This window comes from Pelmatolapia mariae, linkage group LG8 (assembly GCF_036321145.2).
Source record: "Pelmatolapia mariae isolate MD_Pm_ZW linkage group LG8, Pm_UMD_F_2, whole genome shotgun sequence".
Classification (NCBI taxonomy): Eukaryota; Metazoa; Chordata; class Actinopteri; order Cichliformes; family Cichlidae; genus Pelmatolapia; species Pelmatolapia mariae.
In genome coordinates, this window is record NC_086234.1 from 3,874,093 (window position 1) to 3,901,996 (window position 27,904).

Here is a 27,904-nt window from a genome sequence, read left to right on the forward strand (position 1 = left end):
CAAATTAAAATTAGTGACAGAAATATCACATCGGCCTGATTTTACTGTAACGGATGGAAACTAGTTTTGCTCTATAGACATGAATGGAAAGAGTAAGAACTGCTTGGATCACAGATGTCCAAGTTGTTTCAGCTGTTGAGTTAAAAGTAAGTAAATTCTCATTAGTTGGGCTACTAATTAGAACTAATAAAAATAAATGGCAAGATTGGAAAGAATAAATGGAAAATAAATAGATTGGATGGGGCCTATTTTTAATATATTATTTGAAACTTAATTAAAACCCCGAAGCTTTAATAGCTGTATCATTGCTAAAAACAAAACGATCTGTCCGTTCCTGAAGACGTTCACAAATGCAATCAAGCGACTTCCTTTTAATCCTGTTAATTCAAACTTCTACCAGGAATAACATTTTTGTATTGAGTGACTACCGCTAAAATTTTGAATGTGTCTATAAAAACTGAAAAATTTCACAAATGCTGCAAACAACATGATTGTAAATATGTAATTTGTTCATAGCTAAACATTTAACATTTGTGGTCTTTTTTACTTAAAAATGAATACTACTAAAAAACACAATAAAAAATGAATTTAACTATTATTTTACAGTATTTATAATATAATTTATTTTGTTTATTTATTATTTATTTAATATATCATATTATTTTTTTTTACAATACTTATTTTTCTAGTAATATGATATATTTAAAACATATATTTATCTTTTAATATTTGCCTTTGACATGTACGTTTATGTGGTGTAACTGTTTACTGCTGCTGCTGCAAGGCCTGTAGTTACTATGGTGACGGAGACTAAAGGTGTCCGTGCCGATGCCTGCTCAAAAACCAGCGGAGACGGCAACAAATCTTTTAACAAAAGGATTCAGGAGAGTGGATTCCCTGTTGGAGTCTGCATCCCGCTCTTATATAATACATCCACGGATGAAGAAGCAGGACAGAAAAATGAAGCCAGCGCTTCTTTAACTGTGAGCGGAGGTGATCGGTCCTGCGCAGGCCTGGTTCATCTCAAATGAGCCTCCAGTTTATTTCAAAGAACAGAACAAATGCGGGCACCATGAACGAAGAGGAATATTGTCAGCAGCACGACACTGAAAGTGTTCGTTTTAAAGACAACCCGGGCAGTAAACCGCTGGGAGTCCATCAACAGCTGGATGTAAAGCAGACAGATGGTAAGGATCATCACAGATTTAATGTGGAGTGTTTCTACTGGCGAAAAGGCGGACTTTAGGGCTTAATAAAGAAGAAGATTCACATAAAAAGCTTCTGTAAAGCGGAATATGTTCACAAATACCAAAAACTGTTTTTCACTTTATTTTTCCTTTTTTTTTTAAAAAACGCTGTAAAAGACGGAACTGAACGGCAACAGTACAGAGCAGCACCCGGACGGTTTACAGTGGGTACACAACAGGGTTATTTTGTAGTTCAGCCTCAGTGCAAGCCAAAATTTGGGATATTTTATTACTTAATTAAAAGCTCAAAGAGACTCTAACATAATGGATGCCTGACTGCAAACTGTCAGTGTGCCTTTAATATGTTATAAGGCATGTAATACAAATATAAGAATTTCATAAGTATGAACTCATGTACTTGTTCTACTGAGACTATACTGCCTTTAATTGTTTAAGTGTGCCCCTGTATGACACGATAGATTATGAATGTTTACATCAAAAACCTGCAGTCTCTTATTTAGGCAAGGCAAGGCAAGTTTATTTATATAGCACAATTCAACAACAAGGTGATGCAAAGTGCTTTACAGAGACATTAAAAAACAAAAACAAATAAAAAGCATGATTTAAAATTGATTAAAAAAAAAACCCAGTAGATAAAATCAGAACAGTAGATAAAATCAGTAGTTAAAATTTATGTTCCATTTATAGTTTAACCTCCATACAACAGGACATTTTCTGTGGAGCAAAGGTGCAGACATCAGAACTTAGTATCACTGATGTGTCAGGTGTATGACTGTGAGGACTTTGAATCTGTAAATATGTTTTGTTAGTCTTCACATTTCATGATTGATCAATATTTCTAGAAATAAATCAGGCCTGGTGTTTGTGTTGTAGGCAAGAATGTTTTTAGACTAACTGCAGCTCTTTAATCTCGGACTAAATTCAGTCTGCTTATAAGCATCCATAAAGGCTCTACTAAAGGTGGCTTCATATCTTAAATATTTGTGTGCAGCATAAATATACTTCTGAACAAATAAGAGACTGTTATTTTTTTTATTTGCAAAAGACGTCTTTAACCAAAACCATGTTCTTCTTAAAAAAAAACATAACATAAAAAGGTTAAAGCAGAAATATATTGGAAGTGCTGTAGAGACAAAAAGTTGGCAGAGAGAGAGAAGGCTGGAGTGGATGGATTACTCAAGAGTGAACACTGAGAACAAAATCCAGTTTTTATTTCCAGTTTTCTGCTGACTGTTTTTTTTGTTTTGTTGTTTTTTCAATTTTAGGTGGTGTGACCCAAAAGTTGTGCCACTGCACTTTTAGGACCCTGGTGGTTTCACAGTATATTGTAGTACTAGTATTATAATTCAAATGATTTCTTCTTGCGTGGGCCTTTATTTAGAAATTAATCCACACCAAAACAGACATTGGTAATCACCTGAAAACAAGCCAAAGTCTGTAAAACATCAGCAGGTCACACACTGCAGGACATTCATCCATCCACCAGGGCATTGCAGACGTTCTTCTTCCTAGCCACACTTTCCAATTCCTCATGTGGGATCCTAATGATCCTAATAATAGACTGTTAACTGCTGAGAGTCTCTGCTCTCTTTTTTTCATTCTCCACCCCCCTTTACTATTCTTGGATGTAGCTCATTTGAATCTGCAATTATTAGTGCTAAAAATGTCTGCACCTCACCAGCCTTTGTGGGATTTTTGCCATGCTGAAAAAGTTATTAATGGATTATGATTATCATTTCATTGCATTTTTTTTCTGCATCATATGATTTGACCCATGTATGAGATTGATACAGATCACCTCTCAGTGTGCTTCTCAGTGCTTCAAGTGGGCAGTTATTCTTTCTATTACTGATAAACCAGTTAAACTCTCTTTTTTCTGTTTGCTTGTGTAGTGAAATCAGAAGTGTCATATCATACATGGAATTGCCTAGTAAGCAATTCTTCTTCTGTATAGCTATAATATTTTTTTTTCCTATTCTTTTCCAGATAGATTGTAAAATTAGAAAACAGCCACATTCTTTTGTGGTTCTGGTAGTAGCTTCAAATCAGATATCAGTCATGTACCGTCACAGTCACACATGAGCTTCCTGTGTGACTTGGTTGTTAACTTTATAACTATAACTACGTTTTTTTAGTTATTAATTTTATTCCATTTACTTCGTTATCACTACCATTTTTACCAATTTTACTTCAATTACCACTAGTATAGATAGATAGATAGATAGATAGATCTTTATTGTCACTGTTACCAGAACAATGAAACACAGTTTGGCACCTCTCCCTTGGCAGCTGTAGTTTTTTGTTCATAATGCTCATGTCTGTGTTATTTTACCATGCAGATATCTCACAACTGTTGGCAATTAAAGAGGTTCCCCCTGAATGGAGCCCCACCTCAGATCCGCAAGACCCAGAGGTCATCCAAATAAAAGAGGAGCAGGAGGAGCTCTGGACCAGTCAGGTGGGAGAGCAGCTAAATGGGGTGCAGTTGGCGGATATCTCCAGGTTTCCAGGCCATGCTGTCAGTGTGAAACATGAAGACAGTGACGAGAAATCTGAGTATTCACAATGTTCTCAAAGAAAAACTAAATGCAACAGAGAAGCAGAGGCTTTAACTGCCCCCCCAGCTAAAGGAATAAAAATGGAAACTGATGGTGATGACTGTGGAGGACCGGAATCAGCTAGAAGTCCATATCAAGATATTTATATACATCCAAATGGTGATGAAAAGGCTTCCAGCTTATCTGAGACTGAAGTCAGTATTAATGATGATGATGATGACTATTATTGGCAGGAGCCTTTATCAGACTCTGGACCTGACACTGAAGACAGTGACAGTGACTGGAAGGAAACCAGGACACCTGAATTAGGTGTAAATAGTGACAAAGGACAAGACAGTTCTAAAGTATCTGAATGTAATAAAACTTTTCTTTGCAAACAGTCACTTCAGGGAGAGAGGGGAAGAATGTCTTCCTCTGGTTTGGCTAAAAAGAAATGCTTTACAGTATCACAAAATGATGATTCATCAGTGGCAGTACGCACCGGAGAGAAACCATTTGGCTGTGACGTTTGTGGACAAAGGTTCAACCAAAAAACACATCTAAACACTCACATAAGAATTCACACGGGAGAGAAACCCTTTTGTTGTGATTTTTGTGGACAGCGCTTTAACCAGAAAACACATCTTAAGATCCACATGAGAATTCACACGGGAGAGAAACCTTTTGGTTGTGATAATTGTGGCAAAAGATTTAGACACCAATGCACTCTCAAAATACACATGGCAGCTCACACAGGGGAGAAACCATTTACCTGTGACGACTGTGGTAAAAGATTCAGTCATCAGAAAATTCTGAAGGCGCACATGACAATTCACACAGGAGAGAAACCATTTCACTGTGATGAATGCGGTAAAAGTTTTAGCCAACAGGGAATTCTGAAGGCGCATATGACAGTGCACACAGGAGAGAAACCATTTGGTTGCAGTAGATGTGATAAAAAGTTTAGACTACATAGTGATCTCACAGCACATATGAGAGTCCACACAGGAGAGAAACCATTTGGTTGTGATAAGTGTGGTAAAAGATTTAGCCAAAAGGGATGTCTGCAGAGACACCTTAGACTCCACACAGGAGAAAAGCCGTTCAGTTGTGACGACTGCGGAAAACAATTTAAGCGAAAGACACACCTTAAAGCACACATGACAGTTCACACAGGAGATAAACCATTTGGCTGTGATGTCTGCGGCGTAACATTTTCACGACAGGGAACCCTGAAGAGACACATGAGGGTCCACACACGATAGAAACTGTAAAGTAACAGGGTTTTGTCCAAAATATTGGTAAAGTGTGTTGGCGCAGATCAGAGCAGTGGATTTCCTTTATGGCACCGTGATAACTGAGAGTGTAGGTTGATACCTCTCAGACAGGTCTACTGTATTCCACTGTCTCTCTTCTGAAGCTTAAGCAAAAATGCATAAGGGGAAAATATCCTAGAGAATGATGAGGTAAATGATGATGCTGACAAAATGTTAACATCCATGGGAAGAAGTAAATTCTCCCCAGTCACATGTGATGGTAGAGTGAAACAACTTTTACAAGTTAAGAATGCATTGCTCAAAAAAAAAGAAAAGAAATACTTTTTAATCAGAGTATAGAATTAAGTCAGTTAAACCACTGGGATATTAACCCGGTCAGTCAAGTAGCAGAGGGGGTTATTAGTCAGTGTTAATGAAATTAACAACAGGTGCACCAGGAGGGCGATGATGAGGCAACCCCCAAAACAGGAAGGACTTTTTTTCCCTCCTTTTATCTAATTTCTTTTCACTATTCTGGGATTTGGTAAGGGTCAGTGTCACTACCCTTAGCAGATGATTCCTGGACCCTGCAGAGGTTACATAGGTAGTCCAACTCCTCCAGGATGGCACATCAATACGTGCCATTGTCATAAGGTTTAAAATTCCAAGAGACAGGCAGTTACTCTGGGAGAGCTGGACAGGGCTGTAGGAAGTCCTTAAACCATCAGCAGGACTGGTATCTGCTCCTTTGTGCAAGGAGGAACAGGAAAATGGACCAGGCTGTAGCATCTTTTTTTCACTTTAATTTTTGAGGTGTCTTTGAATTAAGCCCCTTAAGATAATTTTAATTTCCTCAAACGAAGAGGCATCCATTCATTCCTATCTCATTACTCCAGTCCATATCAGTATTAGATATCCATTATGATTTTTTCCCATTGAGATCTGATGTGTTTTCATAGTGGTCAATTCATGTTTTTTGAGTAGTCCATTTAGTAACACAAATAAGATTAATACTGGGTTCAGCCCCCTGTCACCTTCGATTTGATAAGTGGTTAACAAAAAGGATGGATGGACTATGTCTGTGAAGGTTCTCAGTCATCTAGGTCATCATATTCTAAAGACCTTGGAAAGAAAAGCGTATCGACTTCTTTAAGTTGCGAGAAGCTTCTTCAGTTCTAAGGTCAAAATATATAAGACCTTGAACTGAAGAAGGTCTTTGGATGAGAGGTGAAACGTCTTCAAGCAACTTAAAGAAGTCCAGACGCTTTTTTTCCCAAGCTCCTTACACGATGGATGGACTACATATTTAGTTAATATATATATCAAATATAATAATAAAACTATTACTTTTAATAACAGGAAAGCAATACATAAGAATAGGCTGGATGGAGAACAAATGACAGCAGGAAAGTGTAGCTCGATTGCTAAAAATAAAGTGTTATATCGAGAAAAAGTGTACTTTCAGTGTTGATCAAAATGTATAATTCTCCTTTCTTTAGCCTTATACACAGTTTGTTGTTTACCAGTATTATGATTTTTATTATTGCTCCCAGATTTATTTTTTACTATGCAATGTAACCACTCATGCTGGCTCTAAAGGTAAATTTGCCTGATAAATATTTTGTATAAGACAACTGTGTTTCTAATTTCCTTTGAGGACTTGATGGACTGAAGCTAATGTAGACTTGAGGTCCACAAATAAAATTTCTTAACATTTGATAACTTGCCTTTGTACTGTTTTCATGTAATCCCAGGTTCTTAAGCAAACATTGCAATACTGTACATTTCACTGACAAATACAGATAGTGACCTCATTCAGGTTAAAAAAGAAACATAAATCACACTAAAACTGTGAATAAAATAAAAAACCATTCTTTGAACAGACTCATGTTTTATGTGTATTATTTGCATAAGCTAAGGCGAATATTATGTCAAACAATGTAAGAACAGTTAAATCATCATGGAGAAAGAAATGTTATCACTATTCAAGTGTCTGCTCAACGGTAATCAGTGCCGCTCAGCCAGGCAGTGATTAGAAAAATTAATTTAATTTCATCAGATTACTTGTGGTATATTCTCCTGCTTATCACACCCATGCCACTCACAGCAGATGACTCCTGTAGCTGTCGCATTGGAATGTGTTTATAAGGTGATTGTAATTTTCAAATTTGGATGTTTAAGCTGGTTCCTATGTTGTCGCCACCTACTGGTGGACCTGAGTATGGCGCTTTGTGGTGCGCATGCTTTGGGTGCATGTCCATTAAGCGCACGTGTCGCCAGAGAATGAAGAGTCGAGCCAGAAAGAGAAGGCTGGCTTGTGTACAAGGTGAAAATATGGACGATATGGACTGCAATTGCTCCTGAATGTTCATTAGAAAGGCGCACATGGTATGTTTGTGCATTTACTTTGTGTGTACGTTTTATTTGAGTTGTAATTTTTATTCTGCCGACATAATATCTGTGTTTTTCATTGATCATTTCACCATAGTTTTTCACGGTGTTTGCTGGTGAAGAGTAGTAAAATACTGGTTAAACATCAATTGGAGCATGGCCCTTTATTCTACTCCGAACATGGAGCAAGAATAACCTTCAGTAGCAGTTATAACTCCCCTTCCCTGAGCCAGGCTGTATCAGAGGGCTTTTCCTGTTCAAACTAAGTTCTTCCTCCCCACTGTCGCCAAATGAGCTGTGCCCAGGACAAAGCATTACACTATCTTTCCTTCTGAAATACCCACATAGTAAGGCCTCAAGAAGAGAGCCCACTACGTTAGCTTCTTAATTGGGTTCTACATTGAGTTTAGGCCACACAGTCTCAGGTTGCTGTTAAATTGTCAAATTAAATAAAGTAAAGAAAGTTTAGTGTGAATGGTTGTCAGGACATCAGTGTGTATGCAATGTCTGAGCATCCTAAATCGAAGCAGCGCCACCCAACCAATACCTGGAAGACATAGAAGCACATCGCAGTGGTCCCTCTCTATAACGTGGTTCACCATTCACGGAATCGCTGTTTTGCGGATTTTTTTTTTTGTGCAATTTTGCATGCTCTTTTTTTTAAAAACAGCGTATTGTGTTCTGCGCCCTGATTGGCTGTAGACCATTGTCAATCAATCTCGTACTATGTCTCCTGTCCAGTACAGAATGCGTTCAGCTTGTCAAATTTACATAAATCTTCGATCGCTAGCAGTGTGACTCTGTGCTGTATGTTTGTAAGTTTTCTCCCCAACAAACACAACAATGTCGACAAAACGTTTTGCACCGTCAAAGGCAGATGACGATGCCAACCATCGCATAAAAAGTTGGACTTCTGGACATGCTAAAGGAAGGTAGAAGTTACTGTATTTTCCAGATTATAAGGCACATTAAGCGAAACAAAACAGTCAGATAAGTCAAACTTTACTCAACTCATTCTTCTTGCTTCCTCTACTACTGTACCATTGATTCATTAATGCTGAATTCTCTCGCAGCTGCTCTATTCTATTTCATTCTGCAATACTGGACTTATTTTTATTTTATTTTTTTTTACGAAGGTTTGAACTTTGAGAGTGTTTAAACAAGAGAGAAAAGTGTGAAAATGTTTATGCTTGTCTGCGAAAAGTGTATAAAGTGAGGGTTTTACAGCCTTAAAACATTTATAATAATTGTAAAAAATAAAGCTGACTACTTTATGGATTTCACCTATCGCGGGTTATTTTTAGAACACAACTCCCTTCTTGTTAACTGGGTCACTGTTTTTATTGACATTCTTCCTTTTATGTTAGCATCATGTTAATGTTTTCCCAGAGTTTCCTGTCATTAACCTCAGATCTGTTAGTTTTCTCTTCCCCTCTCTCCGCTTCTTTGTTTGTAACTGCCAGCACAATCCTCATGTTTTCACCCGTGTCCACTCTGTGTAAATAGTGTTCAAGTGGGCAGTTATTCTTTCTATTACTGATAAACCAGTTAAACTCTCTTTTTTCTGTTTGCTTGTGTAGTGAAATCAGAAGTGTCATATCATACATGGAATTGCCTAGTAAGCAATTCTTCTTCTGTATAGCTATAATATTTTTTTTTCCTATTCTTTTCCAGATAGATTGTAAAATTAGAAAACAGCCACATTCTTTTGTGGTTCTGGTAGTAGCTTCAAATCAGATATCAGTCATGTACCGTCACAGTCACACATGAGCTTCCTGTGTGACTTGGTTGTTAACTTTATAACTATAACTACGTTTTTTTAGTTATTAATTTTATTCCATTTACTTCGTTATCACTACCATTTTTACCAATTTTACTTCAATTACCACTAGTATAGATAGATAGATAGATAGATAGATCTTTATTGTCACTGTTACCAGAACAATGAAACACAGTTTGGCACCTCTCCCTTGGCAGCTGTAGTTTTTTGTTCATAATGCTCATGTCTGTGTTATTTTACCATGCAGATATCTCACAACTGTTGGCAATTAAAGAGGTTCCCCCTGAATGGAGCCCCACCTCAGATCCGCAAGACCCAGAGGTCATCCAAATAAAAGAGGAGCAGGAGGAGCTCTGGACCAGTCAGGTGGGAGAGCAGCTAAATGGGGTGCAGTTGGCGGATATCTCCAGGTTTCCAGGCCATGCTGTCAGTGTGAAACATGAAGACAGTGACGAGAAATCTGAGTATTCACAATGTTCTCAAAGAAAAACTAAATGCAACAGAGAAGCAGAGGCTTTAACTGCCCCCCCAGCTAAAGGAATAAAAATGGAAACTGATGGTGATGACTGTGGAGGACCGGAATCAGCTAGAAGTCCATATCAAGATATTTATATACATCCAAATGGTGATGAAAAGGCTTCCAGCTTATCTGAGACTGAAGTCAGTATTAATGATGATGATGATGACTATTATTGGCAGGAGCCTTTATCAGACTCTGGACCTGACACTGAAGACAGTGACAGTGACTGGAAGGAAACCAGGACACCTGAATTAGGTGTAAATAGTGACAAAGGACAAGACAGTTCTAAAGTATCTGAATGTAATAAAACTTTTCTTTGCAAACAGTCACTTCAGGGAGAGAGGGGAAGAATGTCTTCCTCTGGTTTGGCTAAAAAGAAATGCTTTACAGTATCACAAAATGATGATTCATCAGTGGCAGTACGCACCGGAGAGAAACCATTTGGCTGTGACGTTTGTGGACAAAGGTTCAACCAAAAAACACATCTAAACACTCACATAAGAATTCACACGGGAGAGAAACCCTTTTGTTGTGATTTTTGTGGACAGCGCTTTAACCAGAAAACACATCTTAAGATCCACATGAGAATTCACACGGGAGAGAAACCTTTTGGTTGTGATAATTGTGGCAAAAGATTTAGACACCAATGCACTCTCAAAATACACATGGCAGCTCACACAGGGGAGAAACCATTTACCTGTGACGACTGTGGTAAAAGATTCAGTCATCAGAAAATTCTGAAGGCGCACATGACAATTCACACAGGAGAGAAACCATTTCACTGTGATGAATGCGGTAAAAGTTTTAGCCAACAGGGAATTCTGAAGGCGCATATGACAGTGCACACAGGAGAGAAACCATTTGGTTGCAGTAGATGTGATAAAAAGTTTAGACTACATAGTGATCTCACAGCACATATGAGAGTCCACACAGGAGAGAAACCATTTGGTTGTGATAAGTGTGGTAAAAGATTTAGCCAAAAGGGATGTCTGCAGAGACACCTTAGACTCCACACAGGAGAAAAGCCGTTCAGTTGTGACGACTGCGGAAAACAATTTAAGCGAAAGACACACCTTAAAGCACACATGACAGTTCACACAGGAGAGAAACCATTTGGCTGTGATGTCTGCGGCGTAACATTTTCACGACAGGGAACCCTGAAGAGACACATGAGGGTCCACACACGATAGAAACTGTAAAGTAACAGGGTTTTGTCCAAAATATTGGTAAAGTGTGTTGGCGCAGATCAGAGCAGTGGATTTCCTTTATGGCACCGTGATAACTGAGAGTGTAGGTTGATACCTCTCAGACAGGTCTACTGTATTCCACTGTCTCTCTTCTGAAGCTTAAGCAAAAATGCATAAGGGGAAAATATCCTAGAGAATGATGAGGTAAATGATGATGCTGACAAAATGTTAACATCCATGGGAAGAAGTAAATTCTCCCCAGTCACATGTGATGGTAGAGTGAAACAACTTTTACAAGTTAAGAATGCATTGCTCAAAAAAAAAGAAAAGAAATACTTTTTAATCAGAGTATAGAATTAAGTCAGTTAAACCACTGGGATATTAACCCGGTCAGTCAAGTAGCAGAGGGGGTTATTAGTCAGTGTTAATGAAATTAACAACAGGTGCACCAGGAGGGCGATGATGAGGCAACCCCCAAAACAGGAAGGACTTTTTTTCCCTCCTTTTATCTAATTTCTTTTCACTATTCTGGGATTTGGTAAGGGTCAGTGTCACTACCCTTAGCAGATGATTCCTGGACCCTGCAGAGGTTACATAGGTAGTCCAACTCCTCCAGGATGGCACATCAATACGTGCCATTGTCATAAGGTTTAAAATTCCAAGAGACAGGCAGTTACTCTGGGAGAGCTGGACAGGGCTGTAGGAAGTCCTTAAACCATCAGCAGGACTGGTATCTGCTCCTTTGTGCAAGGAGGAACAGGAAAATGGACCAGGCTGTAGCATCTTTTTTTCACTTTAATTTTTGAGGTGTCTTTGAATTAAGCCCCTTAAGATAATTTTAATTTCCTCAAACGAAGAGGCATCCATTCATTCCTATCTCATTACTCCAGTCCATATCAGTATTAGATATCCATTATGATTTTTTCCCATTGAGATCTGATGTGTTTTCATAGTGGTCAATTCATGTTTTTTGAGTAGTCCATTTAGTAACACAAATAAGATTAATACTGGGTTCAGCCCCCTGTCACCTTCGATTTGATAAGTGGTTAACAAAAAGGATGGATGGACTATGTCTGTGAAGGTTCTCAGTCATCTAGGTCATCATATTCTAAAGACCTTGGAAAGAAAAGCGTATCGACTTCTTTAAGTTGCGAGAAGCTTCTTCAGTTCTAAGGTCAAAATATATAAGACCTTGAACTGAAGAAGGTCTTTGGATGAGAGGTGAAACGTCTTCAAGCAACTTAAAGAAGTCCAGACGCTTTTTTTCCCAAGCTCCTTACACGATGGATGGACTACATATTTAGTTAATATATATATCAAATATAATAATAAAACTATTACTTTTAATAACAGGAAAGCAATACATAAGAATAGGCTGGATGGAGAACAAATGACAGCAGGAAAGTGTAGCTCGATTGCTAAAAATAAAGTGTTATATCGAGAAAAAGTGTACTTTCAGTGTTGATCAAAATGTATAATTCTCCTTTCTTTAGCCTTATACACAGTTTGTTGTTTACCAGTATTATGATTTTTATTATTGCTCCCAGATTTATTTTTTACTATGCAATGTAACCACTCATGCTGGCTCTAAAGGTAAATTTGCCTGATAAATATTTTGTATAAGACAACTGTGTTTCTAATTTCCTTTGAGGACTTGATGGACTGAAGCTAATGTAGACTTGAGGTCCACAAATAAAATTTCTTAACATTTGATAACTTGCCTTTGTACTGTTTTCATGTAATCCCAGGTTCTTAAGCAAACATTGCAATACTGTACATTTCACTGACAAATACAGATAGTGACCTCATTCAGGTTAAAAAAGAAACATAAATCACACTAAAACTGTGAATAAAATAAAAAACCATTCTTTGAACAGACTCATGTTTTATGTGTATTATTTGCATAAGCTAAGGCGAATATTATGTCAAACAATGTAAGAACAGTTAAATCATCATGGAGAAAGAAATGTTATCACTATTCAAGTGTCTGCTCAACGGTAATCAGTGCCGCTCAGCCAGGCAGTGATTAGAAAAATTAATTTAATTTCATCAGATTACTTGTGGTATATTCTCCTGCTTATCACACCCATGCCACTCACAGCAGATGACTCCTGTAGCTGTCGCATTGGAATGTGTTTATAAGGTGATTGTAATTTTCAAATTTGGATGTTTAAGCTGGTTCCTATGTTGTCGCCACCTACTGGTGGACCTGAGTATGGCGCTTTGTGGTGCGCATGCTTTGGGTGCATGTCCATTAAGCGCACGTGTCGCCAGAGAATGAAGAGTCGAGCCAGAAAGAGAAGGCTGGCTTGTGTACAAGGTGAAAATATGGACGATATGGACTGCAATTGCTCCTGAATGTTCATTAGAAAGGCGCACATGGTATGTTTGTGCATTTACTTTGTGTGTACGTTTTATTTGAGTTGTAATTTTTATTCTGCCGACATAATATCTGTGTTTTTCATTGATCATTTCACCATAGTTTTTCACGGTGTTTGCTGGTGAAGAGTAGTAAAATACTGGTTAAACATCAATTGGAGCATGGCCCTTTATTCTACTCCGAACATGGAGCAAGAATAACCTTCAGTAGCAGTTATAACTCCCCTTCCCTGAGCCAGGCTGTATCAGAGGGCTTTTCCTGTTCAAACTAAGTTCTTCCTCCCCACTGTCGCCAAATGAGCTGTGCCCAGGACAAAGCATTACACTATCTTTCCTTCTGAAATACCCACATAGTAAGGCCTCAAGAAGAGAGCCCACTACGTTAGCTTCTTAATTGGGTTCTACATTGAGTTTAGGCCACACAGTCTCAGGTTGCTGTTAAATTGTCAAATTAAATAAAGTAAAGAAAGTTTAGTGTGAATGGTTGTCAGGACATCAGTGTGTATGCAATGTCTGAGCATCCTAAATCGAAGCAGCGCCACCCAACCAATACCTGGAAGACATAGAAGCACATCGCAGTGGTCCCTCTCTATAACGTGGTTCACCATTCACGGAATCGCTGTTTTGCGGATTTTTTTTTTTGTGCAATTTTGCATGCTCTTTTTTTTAAAAACAGCGTATTGTGTTCTGCGCCCTGATTGGCTGTAGACCATTGTCAATCAATCTCGTACTATGTCTCCTGTCCAGTACAGAATGCGTTCAGCTTGTCAAATTTACATAAATCTTCGATCGCTAGCAGTGTGACTCTGTGCTGTATGTTTGTAAGTTTTCTCCCCAACAAACACAACAATGTCGACAAAACGTTTTGCACCGTCAAAGGCAGATGACGATGCCAACCATCGCATAAAAAGTTGGACTTCTGGACATGCTAAAGGAAGGTAGAAGTTACTGTATTTTCCAGATTATAAGGCACATTAAGCGAAACAAAACAGTCAGATAAGTCAAACTTTACTCAACTCATTCTTCTTGCTTCCTCTACTACTGTACCATTGATTCATTAATGCTGAATTCTCTCGCAGCTGCTCTATTCTATTTCATTCTGCAATACTGGACTTATTTTTATTTTATTTTTTTTTACGAAGGTTTGAACTTTGAGAGTGTTTAAACAAGAGAGAAAAGTGTGAAAATGTTTATGCTTGTCTGCGAAAAGTGTATAAAGTGAGGGTTTTACAGCCTTAAAACATTTATAATAATTGTAAAAAATAAAGCTGACTACTTTATGGATTTCACCTATCGCGGGTTATTTTTAGAACACAACTCCCTTCTTGTTAACTGGGTCACTGTTTTTATTGACATTCTTCCTTTTATGTTAGCATCATGTTAATGTTTTCCCAGAGTTTCCTGTCATTAACCTCAGATCTGTTAGTTTTCTCTTCCCCTCTCTCCGCTTCTTTGTTTGTAACTGCCAGCACAATCCTCATGTTTTCACCCGTGTCCACTCTGTGTAAATAGTGTTGCTTCACAGCATTTTATCTGTATGCCGTGCTTTATATTTTGTCTTTCTGCTCCTCCGGACTTCATATTCATGTGGATTTCGGATTCTCAGGATGGCTTTTTGTGATTTAATGTGCATTTAGTCCTGTTACCAGTAAATTTATGGTAGTCAATTCAAATATTTTCAAGTCCACATCTCAGTCCTGCATGTGCAGAATTATTACTTGTATCTGCACTACCTTAAATATAAATTGATACATGTGAATACAGGTAATACAGTAATACTTAAATGTGCTTAGGTGTAACTTTCCCCCCTGCATGTACCTGCTCATGCATAAGAAGGCTAATTCCAAGCTAAATCCTCCACAAAAGAATCTGAATAGAAAAAATAACACACTGTTTTTTATTTTCCTCTTTTTATGCTTTATTTTTATCCCTCGTCCTGTAGAGAGGACAACACTCCACTACACATTTCTTCAGATCTGTACTGAAACATCCATCCCACTCATCCCTCCGCCATCTTTTTCACTACTACAATGCACCCACCAGCTTTACATCATCAAAGCTTGTCAGTATTTTCTTGATTAGATTAATATTTTGAAAGACACAAGTTTGGGGTATGGGCCAAAAAGATGACAGTAATAGAGAGGACTGTAGAGTTGAAATAAAATAAACATAAGACCGAATGATGGACAGTGAGGAAAAATGTACAACCTACTCTACATGAGACCAACAAATGAGAGCTAAAAATAATGAGCTTAAAAACACAAATACACAAACACACACACAGGGCACAGTAGTGTTGTGTGCAAGTATTAGAAATAAACAAATATTAAATATACAATACATAGATTCATATACACTGATATATATGGGAGATATACAAATAGGGATAATGTTAACAGAGAACAAAAGTGTGGAAAATGATGGAGACACACACACTCCTGGTAGTCGAAGGGAAGAAACTGGTTTCCTCAACATTTAAAATCTGCTAAGGTGAGATTAAAGCGGCTTATTTCTTAGTTTGTGTTGTGAAAATGAGGTGAGAGGTTGTTCTTCACATGCGTCAACTAACAGAAGACTTCCAGATACCATGAGGGTGAAGATTTGTGCAATCCTGGTGAAGATGGGTGCAGTTAAAGGTCAAAACAGAGGGAAAAGAGGGATATCTGATTAACGCTTATCCCATCGAAATGTTACGCTCAGCAATAGCAACTGGTGTCCGCTCTCTACAGAATTCAGGTTTAGAATTTTATAGGTTCGGCATCGATGGAAAAAGCCTCTGAGATGGCGAGAGAGGCGCCGAAGCACATGAAATGGGAACCCACCCACTTCACGGGTCTGTCACTTAAACTCAAATTGAGGCTGCCTTGCTTGCATAAGTTTCGTTTTGTTTTTTGTCCTCGAGGACAACAGGAAAGAAGAAAAAAGAAGGAGAGAGACAGAGATAGTGAAAGATAGGAGGAGAGCGGCCGGGCGACGGTGCAGGTCTACTGCGAGAAGTGGTGAGATTTTAAAAAGAACAGATCCTAAACATGAGCAGATGTGTGTGAGCTGCAGAATCACAGAAAGAATCCAGAGTTAGAAAAGAGAAAGAGTTTTTTTTGTGTGGCTTTTTTTCTCTTTTTCCATTTTTTTGGTGTTTGTTACAGTTCATAATGGTTCAGTAGTTCCACATAAAGATAGGAGATGGATCCTGAGGCAGATGGTTTGAAGTGCATGAAGGTGGTCTGTAATCCTCAGGGGATTGCAGGGAGATGTGGGAAGGCTCAGATGATACCATACTGGGCCAGCTCATGCAGCTCCAGGTGATTGAAGGCCTCCCATGGGCAAATGACAGTGATGTCTGCAAAAAGACAGCACAGATGTAAACTTGTTTAGGCCCCTGCAGAGCACTGAAGCCAATGGTTTCAACCCCAGCATACACTTACCTGTGCCTAAGCCCTCCATTCCAGGGATATCATCTCCAAATCTGCAAAGAAGAGCATTGCGATAATTACAAATCACTTGACTTGATTTATTTAGTTTTTTACAAGACCCCGAAGAAGAAAAGTATTCAGAGCATACCCCTGGACTCCCTTCTTTGGAGGCTTGCTCTTGAACTGACGAGTCTGCCTCTGCTTGAACTTGGGGGGCCCCTTGCGTGGGGTGGCGGGGCCTCCGCTGACACGGGTGGCCGACTTGATCTCAGCTTTGGGTGGCTCAAGATTCATTTTGAGCAGTTATGTATGAGGATGTGCGTGCAGGCTGTTAGCGTTAGACACCTCTCTGAAGTCGTGATGGTGAAGTCTTTATTTTTGGAAACAAAGGGGAAAAAAGCAATTAAAAACACAGAAATAAAGAGAAACTCTCACTAGGTTATTATCTGCAAATCCTTTTAGTGTCAAGCAGTGAATGATCTAAAACTCTCTAACCATGTCTCAGATAGCAGGCAGCTCCTGTCACCTCTGTTTGACATTACCATCTATAATCCTATTACTGATCTGATGAGCACCTGCCAGGACTTACACTCTCATATTTCCCAGCACCTGAATGTGGTGGACCACATTGCAGCTTGTCCTGCTGGGATGACCCAATTACCCATAATCCCTGGCTCAAGTTAATAAGTGCGCTCTCCTTCTCTGTTTCGAGCTGATTGTGAACTCGTAATCTTGTTAAAGCAAGGACACTGCTGCAGAAACGCTGAGCTATGCACTGAAGGTCTAAACGATTAAATCCGCTCACCATGTCCCAATGACATAGACAACCCTGAACAGGTCTTAACCATTAATGTGGTTATACTGGATAAATATCAAGGTTATTACAGCTAATGCACAATGCTAACAAAAACAAAAACAAAAACAAAAACAAACAAACAAACAAACAAACAAACAAACAAACAAACAAACAAACAAACAAACAAACAAACAAACATCCTGAGTTTTAGTTTTTGCCAGTTTGGTCAAAGTTGCCATCACGTCTGAGGAGGCTTTAATGGAAATGTTTGTGTTTCAACTGTAATTTCTATTCTGAATTTTGCCTGGAGAAACACCCTGTGTATTTAAACAATAAAACTGGCAAAAAAAACTAAGAAAAACTAAACCAAAAAAAAAAAAAAGTAAATATTTTTAGACAATTAAAAAAACTAAATTAAAATATAGAAAGTAAATTAAAGAAAGAAAGCAAAGAAAAGAGTATGTGTGGGTTAAATATACTCACATATCACATACTCAGAGATCTGCTTTTGTTTGAGCCACAGTTTTAATATCAAGAATTTTAAAATGAAACTTTTTTGACAGCTTTAAACAGGCCAAACCGAAGTGAACGTGCTTGTTGTGAGATCATTTTTAAATATTTTTTCTGTCCAGGTTTTTGATAAATGTATCTGTCAGATAAATAAATAAAGCAAGAACTTGTACATGAAACAACAAGTTGTTATATCCAGGTTTGGAGTAAGTTTGCACTGTAGGCAGTTTTTAGATACACTGTAAAAATAACTGATAACTGAGTGTTAAACAGCATCGCTCTATAGATTGCAGAATTGTTGATTAACAGACGTCAGAAACATCTGCACTAATTTACTCTGTCATGTTTAATCACATTACAAATGACACCATAAATTGCTGTTTACTTTTTTATACCCAAGTGGGATTATTTCTGGAGCTCTAAATTCTTTTATCTGGATTATTTTCTCCTAATAAAGGAAAAAATGTTAACACCCATGTTCTTCACTGAGACACACAGAGCTGCAGAAGAGCAACAAAGTTTCCCACCGCTCTATTAAATCCAGACGTTGTCTGAATATCAGCACTGATTGGTGATGATGGTCTACTCACCGGCTGCTTGGGTGAAGAACAGCCAGACGAGTGGGTGTGAGCGCAGCGCTGATCCGTCTAGCAGATGAGTGGACTTCTATGCTAGGCTTGCTGTGAGGGCCAGTCGGGGCTTGTGGTCCCTCTTATAGCCGACACCCGTGGGAGATTACAGAGGCACCGCCTCCCTTCTTGACTGTCAACAGTTCACATGTTTGAGGTTTAGGTTAAACTGTAATGTGTACATAGGTGCAAAAGTGGATTGTGCACATTGTGAACAGTGGTGGAGCATAACTGTGTACATTTACAGTCAACTTCCAACATTTCAGTGAGAAATTTCACTGTGAAATTATACAATTGTTCATATTATTATTGTCTTACAGATGTTTTCTCATATTTTGTAACCATACATTGAATTTGAGTATTTTACAGAAACTACACTACAGAAATGTTTTTAAAAAGATAACATACTGGGAAAAATTATCTGTTTTTTATTGATTTTATTGATATTTTGCACTTTTTCAATGCACTATATTTATCTGGCAGCTGCGGTTTCTAAAGCTGATATTCTTGTACACAACATAAACGAACTAAAATTATTGATGACCTCTGATTTACACTCGCCAAGTTCTTTTTCACAATATGTGTAAATCAGCCCTGTGCCATTCCCAGGACATAAATACTGATGCTTTCAGAAAGACATGCATAAGACTGCCTGTTGTAAAAAACATTTTAATGCTTTCCTTTAAGGATCATGTTAGAAAAATGAAGATAATACAGAAATGTAGTTCCTTTAGTTTCCATTTGCAAATTTAAAGCAGAAGTAAACATGTTTACAGCCTGCTACAAAGCTTTGGCCTCTATGAATAGTTTATCTCTTTTTGTAACTCACCTGATTGATTTTGTTAAGCCTTAAACTCATACATGAGGCCACGTTGATTGACACATTCAGTGGTAGCAGTCAGCTAAGGCCTTTCTCTTTCTGAGTATTTCTGTGGTAATTATCTAATAAATAATTATCTAATAAATAATATGTTTTGAAGTTCGTCCTTCAGTTTTGGTCAGTGATTTTCTAGTATTTTATTAGCCTGTTACTTGGGAACAGTTAGCAGGTAAATATGTCTGTGCACTGCAACTGTATATTTTAAGACAACTGGCAAATGTAGCTGACAACTTAGCATGTCCCTCTATAGTAACACCCGGTTCCCAAAACCCCGTGATGCTATTAAAGCTGCTGATGGGTCACGTTACTGTGGCTACGTCCATGATTTAAACCCAGGCCACAGTCTCCTCCTGCACCTCCTAAACTGATGCTTTCGTTGCTTAAACCTGATCAAGTAATGAGTGAAAACCAGCTGCTTTCCCTTTTCCACCAGAGCCAAACAGCGTGCAACAATGAATGCTGTTTGGGATTTTGGATTAGGTTAAATAAGAAAAGTGTCCCTTATATAGCTGGAGAAAAATAGCAGTTAATCGGACAGAATATCAGCAAATTGATGATCAAATTAGGAAAATTGTTGCAGTCTTGATGCAGGACTCAGGTAATAAAAGCATTTTTGCTTGCACCTCACTAAATGGCTTAAAATGATAAAGGCATTTGTATCATTAGAGTAAATTACTTAATTTGCTTATATTGTAAATTAATATTAGGATTTTTAAAAACTAGTTTCAACTTAAATGTATTATTTGCATAGTTTATTAGTTGAAGTTATTTTTAGAGCAGCGTTTGTCTAACAGCCTCACATTTTTGTTTAATGAACTAATTAAACACATTTCATCTGTAAATAAATGGTTGATGCTGAGCTCTAAGCATCAGTAGGATCTGAATATTTCTTCCAGAATCACTTTGGAAATGATAGATTATGGAGGAAAGATGCTCTGTGATAAATGCAGTTTGCCATATAAACATTATCTTTATGTATTTTATAGTATTTGTCTTTGTAATGTCTTTAGAAATCCTCTAGGTAATGCTAATTAAATTAGTGATTTGAGTCAGTAGGATGCAGGATGAGATCACACAGCTTAAAATATGTTCAAACAGATTATAGATGAAGCTGGAAGCTTCCTGAAAGCCCCACAGTCCCACTCAATCTTTGTTATGCAATCATCTCTCCATCTGCTTAAGGTGAAACCCTCCAATCCTCCAACCCACAGAAATATTTTACATTGTCTGTGTGTATCAGTGTAACACTCTGCAGTGGGAGTACTCTCCATTAAACAGGGGACTAAGCCAACATCAGCAGCTCCTATCTACATGCTAGAGACATACTGAACATGTGGAGACATCCCAAACAGCAGCTCGGATTTTTTTTTAATAATTAAACTGGAACCATCCATCACAAAGCACTGTTAGAGAAATCCTTCACTCATCTGACCTTCAGCTTTAAACAAAACCTGCAAAACAATGCATGTAAGTTTAAGTGAAAATGTAATAAACAATAAGAAAAAGACAAAAGAAAAAAAATGAGAGCAGGTAAACAGGACAAATAACAAACTACAAGAGAGAGAAGACAAATGTTAATATGTGCAGTCAGGGTATATACATGTATATCTGGAGTGAAAAGAGGCAAATTGAGAAGAAACAGATTCAGAAGTGCATCATGGGAAATCCCGCAGCAGCCTAAGCTAAAGGATGGTTCAGGGTCAAATGGTCCAGCCCTAGAAGTTTTATCAAAAAGGAAAGTTTGAACCCTAATCTTAAAAGTAAAGAGGGTGTCTGACTGAACCCAAACTGGGAGCTGGTTCCAAAGAAGTGGGACCTGAAAGCTGAAAGCTCTGCCTCCTGTTCTACTTTTAAAAACACCTGGAGCCACAAGTAATCCTGCACTCTGAGAGGGAAGTGCTCTGTTGGGATAAAAGGGCTATAAGATTTTTAAGATGTGATGGGATCAGATGTTACATGTGAGGAGAAGGATTTTACTTCAACTCTTAAACTTTTACTTAAACTCTAGATTTAAAGACACTAATGTGGGAGAAGTACTGGCCACGTTCTCTAGACCCTGTTCTGTCTCATGCTCCTTGATTCATATCTTTTTATGGCTTTAAAGAAAAAACAAATCTAAATGTAAAAATTAATGAAAAAAGAATCACAATGAATCAGATAATCCTTCCTCTTTGTTTCAATATTAGCTTGATTTTAGGATCCTTTAAGAAAAGTGATTGTTGATGGAGTTCGGCGGGGCCCTATTTCTTTCTTTTCTTTGTAGACGACACAGTTTTATACATTTGAACCAATGTTCCCTCTAATTTTTCATGTGTCTGAGCGAACACACAAACTCCCTGAGCGATCCCTTGGACCACTGTGAGCAACGTTAGACGTATGCACTGTGGTCACGCCAGCATCGAATCCATCCAAGTTACATGGTTTATTAAAATAATCAAATTACAGCATTTACATTTATGTTAGACTACTTTTAATTAACTGCTTTAGCCCACTTACAATGAAAATTTTAAAAAATCTAGTTCATGACCTGTGTAGTAAGTTAACACTATTGGAAGTAAAAATAACTTGAACTCCAATTTTGAAAACACAACTTTCTTTCTTTCTTTCTTTCTTTCTTTCTTTCTTTCTTTCTTTCTTTCTTTCTTTCTTTCTTTCTTAATAAAGCTCTGACTTGTATTATGAGTATGAGTCTGTGGTCTGGGAGAGAGTCCTGTAACTCTCTGTCTGCAAAATATAGTATATAATGACCAATGTTGGGCAATTAATTATATAGTTACTTCTTTAAAAAAAAAAAAAAAAAGTAACTGAGTTTTGCAAACAACAAAGTTTTTTGCAGCTGTTTACCTAAAAATGCAGCCAAGGCGGGTTTTTTTTTTTTTAAATAAACATTTCAAACTATTTACAGAACAATCAGCTGTTCTGCATCAAATCTGATGCCACACAAATTATTTGTGCCACTCCAAAAAATAATTTCTGTCCACTATGAGATAAAGGAGAACAACAGCCTGATACCTGCAGGCCTGACAACAGGAGATGTATCACTCCTGTAACACCTGTAACATTCAGCAGTCGCCTCATTGTTCTGACACACACAACAAAACTATTGACTACACTACACACTAACTACACACTAACTACACACTAACTACACAAGATTTGCGCTAAACGTCGCAAATCTCTCACATCTCAAAACACGCCGTCACTCCTAAAACTTCCCCCTTCCTAAGCAAATAAATGCCATGTTGCCATATCATTTTTTGATTGGTCGACATGGTATATTTTTCCACCAATAGGAAAGGGTTTTTTTTTTGGTTTTGTTTTTGCTCACAGGTGGAGAGCGCTTTCGAGCGTTTTCCTTATAAAACGCCGTTTTTACCCTTTCTTCCCGCAGTAAATATAAACAACGATATTATTCAGGAAGAAAAACAAACATTGCAGATATTTTTATCATAACTCTGGTTTTACGTGGCCGATCAACACAATTTAAAAACTGGTACAAAGTCCACACTTTTTCCGTCAATTGTTCCGTCTGTCCTGCTCACATCTCCAATGGTTGTACACGTTGTCATTAACGTGGCTTCACTCCACATCAGCCACGCCGCTTTGCCAGCTAAAACACCGGTGTAAGGACGATGTCATAGCCTGTCAACGACGTTGATTAGCTGCGTATATACGAATGTGAATCGCATTATTGGCTGAACTATGGGATAAGGTGGCATCGTTCTAATCCCATACGGGAGCAGCCAGTCACTTACTGACTAACACTGCAAAACAGAATTGTTAAAGTTTTAATTTTAATTTCAATTCAGGTTAGATTTTGTTTGTGCGCAACGCAGATTTTTTGTGCGCAGAGACCGTGCCAGCAGTGCGCAATTGCGCACGCGCGCAGTTTAGAGGGAACATTGATTTGAACTCATCTGCAGTTAACATTTAATTCTTTCAAGTTATCAGTTTTATGACTGACAAGTTTAACTAGAATGTTTTCCACCTACACCTGTGAATCTGACTACATTTGGTGCCTAAATCATTCTCGATGAGTTCTTGAGCTACAGGCAGTCTGCCTTTATTAAACTACAGAAAGGTCCAATTTTATGCCAGTTTGAAAGAAACTGAAACAAGAAAACTGTTTAGCGCTAACTCGTGACTTCTTGCAGCTTACTGTTCACAGAACGTCCCCCACTGCGATGATGCAAAGTAGCATGTTGCAGCCTTGGCATCAGCCAATAATCTGTCTTGAATGTTTTCCATCACGTCAGAGTCATTGCTCTACATATGATCAGTGAAACGTCTCATTCTTAATCCGCTGCATAACCTAGATCAAAGCATAACTCTGCACACTGTATGGCTGGCTGCAGCACTGGACCTTGAGTAATCAGGATTTATAGTGCATCACTATTACTGGACTAATGCTGACTCAGTGAGATCAGGGTCACCTCAGATACTGGTCCAGAGGGACTGGGAGAAGGCTAACTAAAGACGTCATCAAGGTGGCAGGACCGAACGTGATCGGCTTCTTCTCTGACACAACCAGTCATTATTACCTAAGAAGGGATCTAAATCTCATTAACATCATGAGAACAATGCAGTGTTTTACATACTTACTGTAAATATCAATTAAGAACAAAGTTTAATTTCCTGAAGCCACAAAGATTTTGTGTTTATTAAATATTCTGACTATAATCACATTAGAATATAAACAACACTTGGAGCTGGTTGGATAAAAATATATGATGATGAAATAAACAAGTTAGGTCGTCATACATATCATTTTCCCAGTACAGCAGACAGTTTTATGCATATGTAGCTCCTCCTAGTGGCTACAGGGGCTATTAATGTTTTTCAGGCTTGAACTTGCATGTGTGGCTGTGTGCACCAATTCTCGGCATAAAAATAAAGCACTCTGAATCTGACAGTAAATAAAAAATATTTATTTAACAAGCATTGGATTAAAACTAATTTCTAATATGATTTAAATAAACTCAAATACAGAGAGGCAAAGTGTTGTTCGGATGCTTCAAATGTGCAAATGCTGTAAAGACACAATGCAAACCAATCAAACTCCAAACAGCACGTGGCAACAATTCAGACATCCCTGAAGTTTAAAACATTGCTCCTCTTGTCAGCTCATGATGCTGTGCACATTATAACTATTACTTGCAAACATCCACTAGAAAGGGACAAAAACTCATCACACCTTCTAAAAAGCTGCAGTTTCAGACCCCTGAAAGCTCGAGCTATTTATTTCTTCACTGGACTAGTTTGTTTTATGTTTATTCACAGTAACGATGGTCTTTCATGTAGAGAATCGTTGGACTGTGTTATGATGCAATGTTATGCTTTATAAGCAGACCACTGGCTGGGACTGCAGTCTGTGCACAACTTTAGACTGTTGGAAACTAAAGTTGTGGCAGCTTTTTATCTGAGTGAGGCCTCAATAATCAGACCTGACTGAATTCTCCAAATACTAAGGAAATGTGCTTTAATACTTCATCACCTCCTTTAACAGAAGACACACTTTATTAAAAGAAATAATACCTTCCAACAACTCATATGACCCACATAAGAAAATCTTGCACTGAGGTGAAGCATCTCTTCAGCACCAAGAGAAATGTATGAGTAGACAGCAGAGAGAATAACATTTCCTATTACAAATATTTGGTAATAAAGTGCTATTTTTCACTGGATTGTCTTTGGTCAGCCTGCATGACCAGCAAAGAAATCTAAGAGGACCTGTTTGTAGTCCAGGTTCATGATTCTGTAGTTTTGCAACAGAACGCCCCCATCAGTAACATCTGCCCTGGTGTTATTCAGCAGCACCGTCAGGCGGAGACACAGAACACGACCATTTTTAGAAAATATTAGACCACAACTGAACTGGACCAACAAACAAGGTTCTAACAGAAAAAGAACATTTCACACTGTGACTTTCATGAACCCTACTTCCTTAAGAAAAAACCAAACATGTCAAGATCTAAAAAGGGTCAGACTGGCATCTGTTCTCTGTACACTGTGGAGCCTCAGAGGAAGCTGTAACCTTAGATAACTTAAAAACACTCGAAGTTTGGAGAAAGACTTCCTGTCTCAACTCTTTTACAATGAGTTGCTTTCATTTTCAAATGAAGTAGTTTGATAATCCTAATAAGCTTCTCCAGCTTTTGCAAATTTAAGTGTTTTTTCTTTCATGGTTGAGATTTCGTGACATCCTGACAGATCTGCGCTGTCTAAATGAAATAAAGGCCAAAGCAGGTCTGAACAGATTCCAGTAAAAATCAAAGAGTATTTTTATCCTGAATATTTATGATTTCCAGCAACCTGCCAGATGGCGACTCCTTTTTTTCCCTGCTTTTTAGAAGCAAATATTAGATAAGTGCAACATAACAATGACCACCAAAGACCCAAAGTCTTATCTGTTAACATCTGCCAGCTTTCTAAAATGAGACATATACTGTGGGACCCACAGGATGAAGGAGTGAAAATGTGGAGGTACACTGTGTGCTGTAAAATCTCAGCCTGTGAAGGGCTTCTGGCAGCACTGCGGTCAATGCCACTGGCTGCGAGGGTCACGTCTTTTTTAAGAGTCTGATCTCCATCTTCAGGTAAGTTTTGAGGTTCTCATCGAGGACGTTCTCCTCAATAGCAGCGAGCGCCCGCTCGCTTCCATCGTTGTAGTACTCCAGCAGCTGCTCTGCGTGTTCGATCCACACGCAGTTGTGACAGCCACTCATGCAGCAGTGCATGGGAGGCGGCGGGGGACCCTGGGCGGGGGTCCAAGTGGAGATGGAGTCACGCTTTTGCTCTGTGTCGACGGGCTCAGAACAGTCCGTCAGAACAGGAGGAGCAGCAGTCGAATCTGGTCCTGCAGGGAGGTGGTGAACAATCCCGCTGTGAAGATGACTCGTCCATAACTGCTGAGGACAGTGAGAGGACCAGTGAAAATCATGTGAAACACGGTGAGGACACATCAATCTGTCTTTAAATTTTAGTCTCTTAAATACTAATGATAATAATAATAATACTATAAATATTAAATATTAATAATCTCTTCATATTTCAGGTGTGTGTATGTAAAGATACTTAAATTAGAAATAGGGTTATAAAAGCCCTATCTTCCATTTTCTATAAGACAAGGTAAAGATTTTAGTGAAACTGTGCATGGTGGTGGATTCAGTAAGTTAAAATCAAGCTATTCTGTGTACATGTACAGTAAGTACACTTTCATATATGAGTATAATTACTGAAGAAAAGAAAAAAAGCCTGACCATGAAAGCAGGACCAAACATTTGTTCCCGGGGCTCTGTAACTTCTTGATCCTAGTATGGTCTCAATAATAATAATAATAATAATAATAATAATAATAGTAGTAGACTGAATTCTCAAGGCTCTCCATTTTCTATCTGCTCTTTACAGGGTTTAAAGGTTTGATCCTGGTCTGTAAATCCCTCCAGCCTCTCTGGAATCCTCTCTCCAGCCTCCCTCCAGTTTGTGTCGCTTATCTCGGTTCGGCAGTCTAAGGAGAGCTCCCTTTCTCAAGTAACGTCCTTCAGCTCTCCTGGGAGGGACACCGGGGCTTTCCCATCCCACAGAGAGACAACCTCTCCGGTGTGTCCTGGTACTCCTCTCAGTTGGACGTGTCCGTTAATTAAATGAGTGTCTTTAGGCTGTTGTCGTTTTCGAGATAAGAATGATTATTACTATCAAACGAGTGACCGTGTAAGGTTACTCCAGTGTTAAACACATAACGGACATCATCAGCTGTTAAACGAACCGTTAGCTTAGCCACCAACCTTTCGTAATGACACCGACGACATCACGGCTTTAACACCCGCACACAGCATCGCAGAGTCGGGCAGGACGGGCGGTTATGCGTCTGTGTGGTTCATTTTCTAGAGTGAATGTTTAATTAAGCTGTTCCTTCCCGGAGTTTAAAACTTCCACCATGTTAGCTGCTGTGACAGCTAAAGCTGCATTGCTTCCCATTTTTCAACTCTGACCTTTTGAGGCTGGTTGTAAACAAAAGCGGTGATTGGCCAGTATAAAGCATATCACCCAATTAAATGGGGGCTTTGTAAAATGTAAACCAATTGAAAGCGTTGATTAGGTTTTTGGGCGGGGCATAATAATATTTCCCTCATCTGGCCAGCAGGTGTCAGTATTCTACAATACAAACAAACAGCAGGAACGGCAGTAAAGCCAGACAAATATTAAAGACACACATTAAAAGTCAAAAATAATATTTGTTGTCTTCACTAGACGGGATGATTACTATTAATACTACAGTATTCATTTTATAGTTATAGTGTTTGATCACTTACCGCACTAGAAATGCCATATTTGCCTTGAGAGTGTTGATGGAGAAGTATAGAGAAGGTCAGGAGCTTCACTGCATTTTGGTGAATCAGAGAAAACTGTGGTACAGGA

The 27,904-nt window shown here is 38.4% G+C and overlaps 4 protein-coding genes across 5 annotated transcripts; 2 read left to right on the forward strand and 2 right to left on the reverse strand.

Moving 5' to 3' along the window:
• Positions 1-816: 816 nt before the first annotated feature.
• LOC134633612 (gastrula zinc finger protein XlCGF57.1-like) lies at positions 817-6,834 on the forward strand. Its single transcript, XM_063482484.1, has 2 exons — positions 817-1,187; positions 3,548-6,834. Exons 1-2 carry the CDS (start codon positions 1,028-1,030, stop codon positions 5,008-5,010), a joined length of 1,623 nt encoding a protein of 540 aa, XP_063338554.1. The 5' UTR covers positions 817-1,027; the 3' UTR covers positions 5,011-6,834.
• Positions 6,835-9,424: 2,590 nt separating this feature from the next.
• Positions 9,425-12,706, forward strand: LOC135933507 (gastrula zinc finger protein XlCGF8.2DB-like). The gene has a single exon (XM_065471594.1). It carries the CDS (start codon positions 9,719-9,721, stop codon positions 10,880-10,882), a length of 1,164 nt encoding a protein of 387 aa, XP_065327666.1. The 5' UTR covers positions 9,425-9,718; the 3' UTR covers positions 10,883-12,706.
• Positions 12,707-15,136: 2,430 nt separating this feature from the next.
• Positions 15,137-18,697, reverse strand: pde6gb (phosphodiesterase 6G, cGMP-specific, rod, gamma, paralog b). Its single transcript, XM_063482486.1, has 4 exons — positions 18,568-18,697; positions 16,820-17,041; positions 16,684-16,724; positions 15,137-16,598 (listed from the first exon to the last, which is right to left on the reverse strand). The coding sequence occupies exons 2-4, from the start codon at positions 16,963-16,965 to the stop codon at positions 16,522-16,524; spliced, it is 264 nt and encodes an 87-aa protein (XP_063338556.1). The 5' UTR covers positions 16,966-17,041; positions 18,568-18,697; the 3' UTR covers positions 15,137-16,521.
• A 5,701-nt stretch (positions 18,698-24,398) lies between these two features.
• Positions 24,399-27,465, reverse strand: oxld1 (oxidoreductase-like domain containing 1). 2 transcript variants are annotated; one of them, XM_063481901.1, is made up of 2 exons: positions 27,271-27,465; positions 24,399-26,391 (listed from the first exon to the last, which is right to left on the reverse strand). In XM_063481901.1, exons 1-2 carry the CDS (start codon positions 27,319-27,321, stop codon positions 26,047-26,049), a joined length of 396 nt encoding a protein of 131 aa, XP_063337971.1. In that variant the 5' UTR covers positions 27,322-27,465; the 3' UTR covers positions 24,399-26,046. The 2 variants fall into 2 exon arrangements, with proteins under 2 accessions (XP_063337971.1, XP_063337970.1); XM_063481900.1 differs by having other exon boundaries at positions 24,399-26,394.
• Between the last annotated feature and the right edge of the window lie 439 nt (positions 27,466-27,904).